Raw genomic sequence first — 12922 nt, forward strand, 5'->3', positions numbered from 1 at the left:
TCACCAGTCATCAGAGGTAGAGTGGAGCAGCTTAAAGGTCTTAGTCAGGGCCTGCTCTGGGTTGGACAGGGGCTGCAATCTGGCCTGGTCCTGACCTTTCTTTATTTGGCCCTTTGGCTCACTGGCTGCCTTCTTGTCTATGGGTTGACAGCAGACATCTATCTTTCTGTGAACTGTATGTATGTATTTACTCATTTCCATATCTGTTTGTAGCTTTTAACACTAGAACATCTTAGTTCATTATGATATCATTTTAAATTTAGCACACATTTTTGGTGCTCAACCTGCTCAGAAGCAGGGTCTAATTCGCCTTGAGCAAAGGTTATCTCACTGTGCAACAGGCAAAGCAAGTGTGGAAAAATGTCTTAGCCCTGGGCTAAATCCATTTGTGTCCCTTCCCTTCCTACTATGAGTCTACCTAGCTTCATCTCGCTGTCTAATTTAAATTAGTGTGAGTACATGAGAGGGACTGACCTGAGCAGGTGTCAGCCTTTTGAAGGCTAAGGAACCTTGTAGGCCGAGGCAGTTTGCTCCTGGGCTTGGTAGGAGGGGGAGCAGGCCTGGGTGGGCTGTCACGCGACTTTACCGGGGTCCCAACATCCAAGTAGTCACGGAGCTCCGCAGGGGTGTTCATATCCACTGAGCTCAGGCTTCCCAGAGAGCTGGTGGCTATTTCCCCCATGGACATGGCCGAGCCCAAACTTCTCCTGCCCATGGCCTTCACCTCATGTACCACCTTTGGCGTAGACCAGAAAAGATTGCTCCCATCATAGAAATGCATATAGAACTAGTATATACATAAACTAATACACAGAGATCCTGTATTCTAGGATCTATTCTATCATGCCGTCAAAGAGAGTATCCTTTCTAACCTGTACCCCCGCACACTGTAACCCTCAACTAACCTGTACCCCCGCACATTGACTCGGTACCGATGCCCCCTGTATATAGCCTCGTTATTGTTATGTCATTGTGTTACTTTTATTATTATTATTGTTTACATTAGTTTATTTGTTAAATATTTTCCTAACTCTTCTTGAACTGCACTGTTGGTTTCACAGTAAGGTCTACACTTGTGTTTTCACAAATTTTCACATTTACAATAAATTCAAAGTCCATCCTACCTTCCAGGCCTCCTCCTTCAGGTGAGCCTCGATGTCCCTCACCTCCTCCATCAGGTCAATGGGTCCATTCTTGTCAGCACAGCCCTGGTCCAACTGGACTTTCAGGGCTTTGACTCCCCGCCTGCCCTCCTTCTTCTTCTTGCCCCTCTTGGAGGGAGCTCCAGTGGGAGGGACGGGAACAGGCCGCACGCTACTGCTGCTGAATGACTTATTCACCTGGATGGACTCCAGAGAGTGAGATCCGGGTCGAACTTGGGCTCCGTCCACCCCCACCACGTTCTTCAGTGGGGCCAGAGCTATGTGTTCAAGCCTTCGTGGCAAAGGCCTCGGTGGAGCTTTCGGCCGCGGAATGCACTGAATAGAGGGGACGAAGTGGTGCGCGAAGGTGCTGCCAACCCCGATGAGAGCAGTCCGGACATAATTCTCATGGATAGCACTTATCTTTCTTTGCTTTGCTTCCATGGCCTCTCTCTCAGCTCTCTGCATCTGCAGAAGTCTGGCATCACTGATGAAGCCCCGATGGCCCTCTGGGATTGGGTAGCTCTCCTGATAGCCCTGGATCACAATGGTACAGTATGAAATGAATAGCAGAAGGGAAGTAGTCAAAATAGTTTCTACAGTGTGTCATATAAAGCTTTTAAGCTAAAGATGTTATGGATGTAGGCCTACTATATGTCTATGAAACCACAAAATAAACACAGTGATATTTTTGAAAAACGTTTGAAATACTGATGAGCCTTACAAAACTTGAAAACTTGTCCTGGTCATCCTGTTGGTTTAAAGCCATGTTTTGCTTCCTCAAGTTTTCGATGACGCTCTTCATCTGAGAGTTCTCCTTCTGGAGTTTGTCAAACTCACTTGATTTTCTTCCTCGATAAGCCATTGATGATAAATATTAACACTCTCAAAATAAGAACTTAACCTATCTCTGTGAGAGAACTATCATGAAATGAGTGGAAATGAAATTTTGCTTGTCAGATGGAACCAGCAATGATATCATGGCAAGGATTCCGTTACATTGTGATGTCATAATGGGGTCTGTTGACAGCACTGAGCACATGGTGAACATCCATGAAAGCTTTTTGATTCCCATATAAAATCATAAATGTGTGATGAATTTGTAAATACTATATATACACTGCTCAAAAAAATAAAGGGAACACTTAAACAACACAATGTAACTCCAAGTCAATCACACTTCTGTGAAATCAAACTGTCCACTTAGAAAGCAACACTGATTGACAATAAATTTCACATGCTGTTGTGCAAATGGAATAGACAACAGGTGGAAATTATAGGCAATTAGCAAGACACCCCCAATAAAGGAGTGGTTCTGCAGGTGGGGACCACAGACCACTTCTCAGTTCCTATGCTTCCTGGCTGATGTTTTGGTCACTTTTGAATGCTGGCGGTGCTTTCACTCTAGTGGTAGCATGAGACGGAGTCTACAACCCACACAAGTGGCTCAGGTAGTGCAGCTCATCCAGGATGGCACATCAATGCGAGCTGTGGCAAGAGGGATGCTGTGTCTGTCAGCGTAGTGTACAGAGCATGGAGGCGCTACCAGGAGACAGGCCAGTACATCAGGAGACGTGGAGGAGGTCGTAGGAGGGTAACAACCCAGCAGCAGGACCGCTACCTCCGCCTTTGTGCAAGGAGGAGCACTGCCAGAGCACTGCAAAATGACCTCCAGCAGGCCACAAATGTGCATGTGTCTGCTCAAACGGTCAGAAACAGACTCCATGAGGGTGGTATGAGGTCCCGACGTCCACAGGTGGGGGTTGTGCTTACAGCCCAACACCGTGCAGGACGTTTGGCATTTGCCAGAGAACACCAAGATTGGCAAATTCGCTACAGGCGCCCTGTGCTCTTCATAGGAAAGCAGGTTCACACGGAGCACGTGACAGACGTGACAGAGTCTGGAGACGCTGTGGAGAACGTTCTGCTGCCTGCAACATCCTCCAGCATGACCGGTTTGGCGGTGGGTCAGTCATGGTGTGGGGTGGCATTTCTTTGGGGGGCCGCCCAGCCCTCCATGTGCTCGCCAGAGGTAGCCTGACTGCCATTAGGTACTGAGATGAGATCCTCAGACCCTTTTTTTGACCATATGCTGGTGCGGTTGGCCCTGGGTTCCTCCTAATGCAAGACAATGCTAGACCTCATGTGGCTGGAGTGTGTCAGCAGTTCCTGCAAGAGGAAGGCATTGATGCTATGGACTGGCCCGCCCGTTCCCCAGACCTGAATCCAATTGAGCACATCTGGGACATCATGTCTCGCTCCATCCACCAACGCCACGTTGCACCACAGACTGTCCAGGAGTTGGCAGATGCTTTAGTCCAGGTCTGGGAGGAGATCCCTCAGGAGACCATCCGCCAACTCATCAGGAGAATGCCCAGGCGTTGTAGGGAGGTCATACAGGCACGTGGAGGCCACACACACTACTGAGCCTCATTTTGACTTGTTTTAAGGACATTACATCAAAGTTGGATCAGCCTGTAGTGTGGTTTTCCACTTCAATTTTGAGTGTGACTCCAAATCCAGACCTCCATGGGTTGATAAATTGGATTTCCATTGATTGTTTTTGTGTGATTTTGTTGTCAGCACATTCAACTATGTAAAGAAAGAAGTATTTAATAAGATTATTTATTTCATTCAGATCTAGGATGTGTTGTTTAAGTGTTCCCTTTATTTTTTTGAGCAGTATATTTTGAGTAGTGTTTGTTTCTCTCTGCGTCACGGTTTGTTGTTTTTGTCAAGTCAGTTATTTATCTATTGCAAAGTTTCACAGATTAAATAAAATGTGGAACTACAACCACGCTGCACTTTGGTCTGCTCCTTTCGACAGCCGTGACACTATGTCTTCAATATGTTTTTTCATCAATACATTATTGATGTGTGTGTACAACACATATAGCCTAACCCGGTACATATGGAACGCCGTTTGGGTCTTTGCGTGTCAAAAATATACGTCAAATAACACTATTAGACGCGTCAAATAAGCTTATTGACTAATCAGGACCTGAATACGACTCCACGTCACATAATTTAACATGTTCATACATTTTTTCTGTAGTTATTACACATTGATTACACTCTCACAACGATTCACCGATACGTATGCTATGAGTCGTAGATTTTGTCACTGATGATTATGAGGTACAGCCAGAAGAGGATAGGCTCTCTGAGCTGGGTTCCTCTCCAGGTTCCTATATGGGAATTTTTCCAAGCCATTGGTCACGCCCTTACCTGAGAGAGCCAATTTCTCTGTTTGGTTAGGTCAGGGTGTGATATGGGGTGGGCATTCTATGTCATTATATATATATATTTATATTTGTTTTGGCCGAGTATGGTTTCCAATCAGAGGCAGCCGTCTATTGTTGTCTCTGATTGGGAATCATACTTAGGCAGCCTTTTCCCACCTGTGTTTGTGGGTAGTTGTTTTCTGTTTAGTTTTCTGTTACCTGACAGAACTGTTGGCTTGTTTTCGTTTTGTTATGTTGTTCAAGTGTTCCATAGTGAAATAAAATATGAGCACTTATCACGCTGCCCTTCTCATTACGACAGCCGTTACACCACTGTGCTCTCACTTCTGCTTTGCTTGTACTTTGGGGTCTAGGCTGGGTTACTGTAAAGCACTTTGTGATAACTACTGATGTATAAAAGGTCTTTATAAATACATTTGATTGATTGATCTCATCGGTTTACAAATTGGTGTCAACTGTGTGTCCGTTAGCAGAGCCATGCCAGCGAAGTTGATGCAGTTCACCGGTTGAGAGGCTGTGATTGAGAAGCAGATTGTCCTGAAACCTGGCCAGGCACCACGGGGCAGACAAGTCTACACCATGTACCACAGCACCCACCGTGACAGTGAACGAGCCATCATCACATTGGGGTTCCGGCCCTCGACGGGGGGCACGTTGGGCCTGGGGGTCTACTGCAGTCGGGACATAGCCAAGGCGCAAGGTTACCCCGGTGGGTGCCCCACTGGAGAACACGTGATATTGCAGCTGAAGGTCCGGGTGGGCCGCGTGAAGAAGATGGATAGGCAGAATGTAGCAATGTGGTGCTCGTGGCAACAGAGAGGATACGATACAGCCTGGCTGCCCTCCGCCGTCATTGGGCATGAGGAGGACTGCGTTAAAGATCCAAAGTGGGTGGCGGTGAATGGCATCGCACACTGTGGCGACCCAGGCCACGAAGCAAGCCCTCGAAAAGCTCATCAGTCTGCAGAGACATTTGGAAGAATCAAGTGGGCAGGTGTAAGGGGTGCAAGATGCAGACACCGATTGGCCACTCTCTGGAGGTGTGTTGGGGGTGTGGCGCCACTGTATGCCCTTTTATTTACAAACACGTCTGCAAAAGGAGCAGTTTAAAGTGACAGCTTCGAAATACTGGATACTATGACATTATTTGTTAATTCGACAATAAAAAAAGTTTGTGTGGAAATAAATTAATATTTATTGGTTCACTCATTGTCACCCACGATGAAATCGGAGGGGGACTATGGCTCTGTCTCCGGCCGTTCGTACGTACAATGCTCACGTTAGTTAGTCACACGAGATCTCTGACACCACTGGCCCGGTTTTAACTAAACTTGTGTGAATGATGCATCTTGCCATTGACGACATGTTTACTGTTGCTTTGTTATTCTTTCCTTTTAGTCTTTAAAGTTAGATTCAGTACCATGAGAGTTTCATTGACAAACAAGCTAGTTTTAATTAAACTGTTTTAATGCTGGGTGGCAGATTACACACAATGAGCGTCGAAGGCTACATTGTAGCAAAAGTAGCTGCTGCAACAAACGCATGCCCAGTATTAGTATACCGAAATCTAGACATAATGCATTAGCGCAATTTCAAAAGGATGTGAGGAGAGGACATGAGGAGTCAATGAAATCCATTTGAGAAAAAGGCCTAGGGAGAATCTCAATTGGATTTGCTAAATTCCTCATGTCCTCAACTCCGTCTAATCCTCACCTCTTTTTGAAAAAGGTAACGTGGAAAAATGCACACGTGTGAAATGAGACTCTCCTCCACTAGCAGGCAAATTACGTTTACAGAGGAAAAATTCCATAATACATGTTTAAAGAGTTCAAAATAAATTTAGCTAGTTGTGCTAGACATTTTATAGATATAAGGTTGAGTAGCAAACAGCTCATTCTAAGGGGGTGTGGCAGCTTTCTAAACTATTTCCACAATAAAATACACCTGAGTATCATCCACCGGAGGAAGCAATCGAGGAGAGGCGCAAACTCCTCCGTTCACCTACAGTGTATTAACGAATTGACACTCTACTACATATGGCGACCACTTCTTCAGGCTAGGGTCTATTTTTCTCCACTTCCTGTCTGACTGACGTGCCCAAAGTAAACTGCCTGTTACTCAGGCCCAGAAGGCAGGAGATGCATATAATTGGTACCATTGGATAGAAAACACTTTGAAGTTTGTAGAAATAATGTATGAGACAATATCACAATTGATATGGTAGGAGAATATCTAAAGAAAAACCAACCGGAATTTGTTTTCTTTTTGAGAGCCCATGCTCTTCCAATGGAACGTATAGGGTCATATCCAAATCCAGCTCCCAGATTGCAACTCCTATGGCTTCCACTAGACGTCAACAGTCTTTGTTCAAGGTTTCCCAAATGAGGAAGAATTTTGAGTTGGAAATCAGTCTGTGTGCGCGAGACGAAGAGGAAACGCACCTGCTAATTTTGCTTTTCTATTGAACATACTTCTTTCCGTATGAAATATTATAGTTTAATTACATTTTAGTACCCGAGTGTCACGAACCGGCTCCAAGTTCGTAACAAAAGGGAGACAACGTGGAGACAAGGAATAAGAAAATATATTTATTAAATAAGTAAACTAAATACAATTAACAATAGTGTGTGTAATTAGTAGTGTAAGTGAGTGTTTGCATGCATAAATGTGATAATGCAGGTTGTTGAAAGGTGCCAAAGCAAACTAACAAAAGGCCACAGCCAAAATCTATCAGTGTCTGCATGGACAGGATCTCCTCAATAAATGGGGAAGAGGTGCATTTACCGTGGGACACACCAGAGCCCAGGATTGTGTCCCATTTCGCTTACGACCCTCCTGGCTCCGCCCACCGACATCCTATTAAGGAAAACAAGAGCAAAGAGAAAGAATTCGGCAGACAGAGTGGGAGGGTCGTCACATGAGGATTAAATAGAAACGTATTTTGACTTGTTTTAACAAAGTTTAGCGGTAGCCTTTTGGAGTCCTTTCTCTTCATGTTGAACGAGTGGATAACTCAAAAATCGATGGCACAGACTTTTTGGGATATAAAGTAGGATTTTATCTAACAAAACGACCATGCATGTTGTAGCTGGGAAACTTTGGATTGCAAATCAGAGGAAGATTTTCAAAAAGTTAGTGAATATTTAAAGTCGCTATTTGTGATTTTATGAAGCCTGTGCTGGTTAAAAAATATTTTGATGTGGGTCGTCGCACTCAAACAATCGCATGCTTTCGCTGTAAAGCCTATTGTAAATCGGACAATGCAGTTAGATGAACAAGACTTTATAAGCTTTTAACTAATATAAGACACTTGTATGTACCTAAATGTTTATTATCCCTAATTTGTATGGTTATTTATTTGAATTGTGCGCCCTCCAATTTCACCGGAAGTTGTCGACAGGTGTCCCGCTAGCCCTAACGGTATTTATGGTCACGGATGAGAGTTGGAAGGAGAAGTCAAGGAGAGGGCAGACTTTTCCCAATTGAGAATATTCCCTTGTGACAAGAGGCCCTTGCTCTAGTTTGAGCTAGTCCTACCTGTCACAGATTAAACATGGAATACATTTTTTTTTTTAATAGTAGGACATTTACATCCATTTTTGATCACTTAAATGAATTGTATTTACACATTGAATCCGACTGCAGATAACTCTAGCATAGTGGTAGATACAGTATCTCAGAAGGACTGTTCCGACTAGGGGTTAGGCAAACTTAGTCCTTGTCTCATGTTTCAGGCAAATGTGGATTTAGGCTGGGATTCAATCCCCTTAAACACGCTTGACATCTAAACGTCATTTCCGATTGAGCATTCATCTGCAGAATTTATTGTTAACGCGATCTCTGCGTACATCGAGGAAAATTAATTTAAACGCTGCGCTGCATCATCAGCTTTCCAGTGTGCTGCGCTATAAATTGAATCCCTGCCTGAACTGAACAGCTAGTGATTTAGCGTTAGGTCTGTATGCTTAATTCAACATTTGTGTTACTCTTGGACCAACCGTGACTCTAAAAAGCAAATATTGAAGAAACACTAAAGTCCAGAAAGTTAGCCTACTCCCGATTGATACAAGGCTGCTCTGTGAAGTCTAAAGAATTTGGTAATAGCACACACACACACACACAGTATGACTACGTTTGCCCAACCTGGTCTCAGAGCATTTGGTATTATTCTGTATGGAAATCCAAACCTCCATTTAGTATATGTCTCATATAGTTAATAAGACAAATGGTTACTTATTGCAAAAATGAAAGTACAGTGGTTGGTCAGGGTAGATAGGTGGGCATATAACGTGAACGTCTAGCAACCCAAAGGTTGCGAGTTCAAATCTCATCATGGACAACTTTAGCATTTTAGCCACTTACTACTTTTATGCTACTTTGCAAATACTTAGCACGTTAGCTAATCCTTCCCCTAAACATAAACTTAACCCTTTTAGCTAACCCTTCCCCTTTAAACCTAACTCGCAACCCTAACCTTAACCCAAACCCCTAGCCTAGCTAATGCCAACCAGGTAGCTAACGCTATCCACCTAGGTAAAATTGTAGCATATTTTACGTTTCACAAATTCTTAACATATATGTGTACCAAATATGTAACATATTGAACGTTTTGCAAATTTGTAACATAATACGAATTGTAGCATATCATACAAAATGGGTGATGGACAACCAGAAATGAATACATACTATACGAAAGGTAACATATCATACTAACTGGGGTGTCTCGGATTTACATACAGAACACATACTGACTTGCCTAGTTAAACAAAGGTTAATTAAAAAATATATATATAATAATACAAAATGCTCTGAGACCAGGTTGGTCTGCCCCCAGAACAAAATCTAGTAGATGGCCAGCATGCATAATTTGGTTCTGGTTTCTGAGACTACTGAGCTATACATGTGTTGCGCGTTTCATCACAATATTGTTTTGAACATTCGTTTTAGGACTGCCAGGACAGCCAGCTGAACATTTACTCAATACATCCTCAATAGGCACTGATGAAGATTTGGTCTAAAGTGCATTACTGTGGCTTAAAAACACGATGCAATATCTAAAGAAGGCAACTTATTAGTAGCAAAACCTTGCGTCTTCATTTTGAGGTCTCCAGATTGACTTTAGTTGCAGTGTAACGTTAGCTTGCTAGCTAAGAGATTGAGTGGAGACCACCACATTTTTTTCTTACAAACTTTGCTAGCTAATGACAACATTGCCATCTGTCTAAAGTAAATTCCATGACATGATGATAATGGCAGTCATTTCCTACTAAATATTTGCCTACTTTAGCAACGTCATTGTATTTCGAAGCCACTATAGTGTATTTTAGGCGAAACGGTCATAGCTCCCATTCAAAGTCATTTACTTTTGGACATCAATGTGGCTGTAGAACGTTGATAACAATGCCAACGACTCGACCACGTGATGGAGTGGCAACCCATGAAAATGTAAGCTCCAATTCAGATACCTACTGACTTTGTCACTACAAATGTGATCAAGTTGCTTGTCTCACGCAACATGCATTACAGATTACATTTACGGAACGTCTCTCTCTCAGGCACAGACCTATCAGGAAATGTTATCTTCTATGGGAAGGGTTTTGTACGATTAGACCGAAGAGACACAGAGTCTTCAACTGTCTGCCTGCCTGACTTACTTAACCGACCTTACTCTATGGACCTCTCCCTTCTTTGGACCACTCTCTTCTTGCTCAACACCGACATCTGAAGCTATCACGAGATATCAGGCGCTTCCAGTATTAGGCACTTCCAGGTTCTGAGAAAAGCACCAAAGTGTATCTTAACAACTCCACAAGGCTGCAGGGCCAGATGGATTACCAGGGGCAGGCCTTTTTTTTTTTATATAAGTGGCGGGAGGTCTGGGGGTCCTCCCTACGGTTTTTGGGGGAATCTAAAGCTCATTCCAAACAATCTAACCCTGTCGGGGTCATTTTGTGGTAACTTTTATTGTAAATAAGAATAGAATTATTAGTACCCCTGGTTGGGAACCACTGGGCTATGCTGTATGTAACCCTCTCACCAGGCTCGAATATGACTCTCACAATATTAACTTATGTAGAATATCTCCACAGCATGGGATGTTAGGTGAGAAGGACATCTCCAATAAGAATTCCTATTGTAAACTGTCTAGGGTGACGACAGGGTATTAACTTCAGATGAAATGATTATATGTTTCTGATATTGTATCAGGATAGGCTAGCCCGGGGATCGGCAACCCGTGGCTCTAGAGCCACATGCGGCTCTTTAGCGCCGCCCTAGTGGCTCCCTGGAGCTTTTTCAAAAATATGAAAATGGAAAAAGATGGTGTGAATATATTTTTTGTTTTAATATAATTTATTATCCAATGCTGTAAAAATGTGTATAATAAATATTTAATTTCAACATTTCTGTCAACGAAGATTTACGTCATAGCCTGCGACACACGTTTCTTTCAGCTCGGCGTAGTGCCAGACAGGTGGCTGTTGCAAACAAACCGGCGGGTGTGTCATGGGCCATGGCTCCCAAAGGGAAAAAGAGAAAGATAGCTGAGGAGAACAGAGGATTCCACAGTTCTTGGACCGAATCATTTGCTTTCATTGCCAATGCGGAAGGATTGCCTGCATGTTTGCTTTGTAATGAGAAGTTGTCAAATAACAAAAAGAGTAACGTGGAAAGACATTTCCATTCTTCCTGACAGTTATAGGAACATGAAGAAATATGCATTTGGAGTATTATCCATCTTTGGATCAACATACCTGAGCGAGCAGATATTCTCAAACATGAACTACATAAAATCCAAATACCGCACCCGCCTCACAGATGAGAGCTTGCAGTCCTGCGTGAAGATTACAGTTACATCTTACATGCCCGATGTTGAGAAGCTGTCCAGTGATGTCCGAAAACAGAAGTCACATTAAACGGGTAAGAACACAATCCTGTCATAGGCACATATTTAGTAACAAAGTGGCTGTTTTTATAAAGTGATTTCTGATTTTTGTCAGTATATATTTGGAATGACACATAGGGATATTATTGTGTTTTGTTGCTCAGGTTGGAGGATGGCTGCATTGTATTGTGCGTGTCAAAAGAGAAGAGGGTGCTGCTGCATTTTACCCTTGCACATTTGCAGAAAACTAAAGAGAAGAGGATAATGCACAGAAATCGAACTTAAACTGTATTATTTTAATTTTATATACTTTACCTTTTAAAAAGGCTGCTGTTTTATTGCACTCTGTCTGTTGCCCAGATAAGGGGGGAAAGGAGAAGAGGATTGTATCGTATTATTGAGGGTTGAAAAGGACCGCATTTTATTTCCATGGGGAGGTCTGAAATTACAGGAGGCCTATTATGCACGTTGCACATTTTGTTGTTGTTTTTTCGAATCCTAAAATAAAAATGACATCAAAAATCTGATTTCTGTATTGTATTTCTAAAATTTCATCAATGCAACGAAACATAATACATTAATATTATAATGGAAGTTAAACTTCAAGCACCATCGTACAGTCACGTTGTGCGTCATTCTCTCCAGGATGCGCTGCAGGTAAAATAAACGTTTAATCATGAATGCTCATTATGTATTTGTAGCCTACTTATCATTTTGATAGTAGGCTAATATAGCTAATATAGACACTTACAGCATGTGTTGCCTTCATTATAAGGCTTTTAATTTTTTGCGGCTCCAGACAGATTTGTTTTTTTGGTCCAATATGGCTCTTTCAACATTTTGGGTTGCCGACCCCTGGGCTAGCCCATGCATTAAATTAAACTGAAACAGTATGACTCCACCATGGCAACATACATAAGGTTCAATATGTGTATGATTACATTTTCACAGCACAGTATCAAAAATAAATGACTCATGTACAACCCATGTCCAAATTATTTAAAGCTTGCCTAATAACCCGTTTGCGGGCATTGGAGCTAAAAAAATATATATATATTAAAAAACGACTAAACACAAAGTCCAGAAGCACCTCACGTTGTGATTACTCACTACTTGTAGATATTCCTTCAGGGAAGTATGGCAGTTCCTTGCAGGTTTCCTCACAAAATCCACAGCAAGCACCGCTACAAGGCAGACAGTACTCCTTAGCCGTAACCGATATACCATGGGAACATGAACTGTTATGCTTTCCCAAGCAATTATCTCTCGGTGTTACACGATGCTAAGCTAACCTCAAGGCTGTCAAAAACCTCCACAATGAGACGGTAGCTTCAGTCTTTACTAAGTTTTAACAAAATTATAACAACTCTCTTATAAAATAAAATCGTTATTTCCCTTCATGTCTTAGTAGGTATGGGTTTTGTTCTAGTTTTGTCGTCTTCTTTTATAATTTTCTTCACCAACGGTCCTAATGTAAAACGACCATCCTCTTCTCAACGTCTCTTTCCCTCTCTTTTTTCCCAAGCTTCCATTAACCAGGTCCACTCTCCCATTGGCCACAGCTTAACAAGCGACCTTATTGGTCAAAACTTAAACTTCAATGTAAACCCAACTATTCACTTATACATTAAATACATATTTATTCAAAAAGA

At 42.5% G+C, this 12922-nt stretch overlaps 1 protein-coding gene, 1 long non-coding RNA gene and 1 pseudogene across 2 annotated transcripts; 2 read left to right on the plus strand and 1 right to left on the minus strand.

Annotated features, from left to right (window-relative positions):
- On the minus strand, nucleotides 1–2244 carry LOC115177996 (uncharacterized). The gene is made up of 4 exons (XM_029739007.1): nucleotides 1867–2244; nucleotides 1125–1679; nucleotides 475–736; nucleotides 1–137 (listed from the first exon to the last, which is right to left on the minus strand). Exons 1-4 carry the CDS (start codon nucleotides 2005–2007, stop codon nucleotides 1–3), a joined length of 1095 nt encoding a protein of 364 aa, XP_029594867.1. The 5' UTR covers nucleotides 2008–2244.
- A 2620-nt stretch (nucleotides 2245–4864) lies between these two features.
- Nucleotides 4865–5574, plus strand: LOC115178025 (uncharacterized; annotated as a pseudogene).
- Nucleotides 5575–11003: 5429 nt separating this feature from the next.
- On the plus strand, nucleotides 11004–11797 carry LOC115178029 (uncharacterized). Its single transcript, XR_003872532.1, has 2 exons — nucleotides 11004–11305; nucleotides 11435–11797. It is a non-coding gene; the product is annotated as an uncharacterized LOC115178029 (long non-coding RNA).
- The last annotated feature ends 1125 nt before the right edge of the window (nucleotides 11798–12922 follow it).

Source organism: Salmo trutta, chromosome 38, assembly GCF_901001165.1.
Source record: "Salmo trutta chromosome 38, fSalTru1.1, whole genome shotgun sequence".
Classification (NCBI taxonomy): Eukaryota; Metazoa; Chordata; class Actinopteri; order Salmoniformes; family Salmonidae; genus Salmo; species Salmo trutta.

Bases quoted from the DNA above. Each gene is read 5' to 3' on its own strand.
- LOC115177996 (XM_029739007.1), bottom strand. From the start codon at position 2,007: ATGGCTTATCGAGGAAGAAAATCAAGTGAGTTTGACAAACTCCAGAAG. The intron at 1,680-1,866 runs GTAAGGCTCATC...ATTGTGATCCAG, and splicing joins AGGACAAGTTTTCAAGTTTT to GGCTATCAGGAGAGCTACCC. The intron at 737-1,124 runs GTAGGATGGACT...TCTACGCCAAAG, and splicing joins TGAAGGAGGAGGCCTGGAAG to GTGGTACATGAGGTGAAGGC.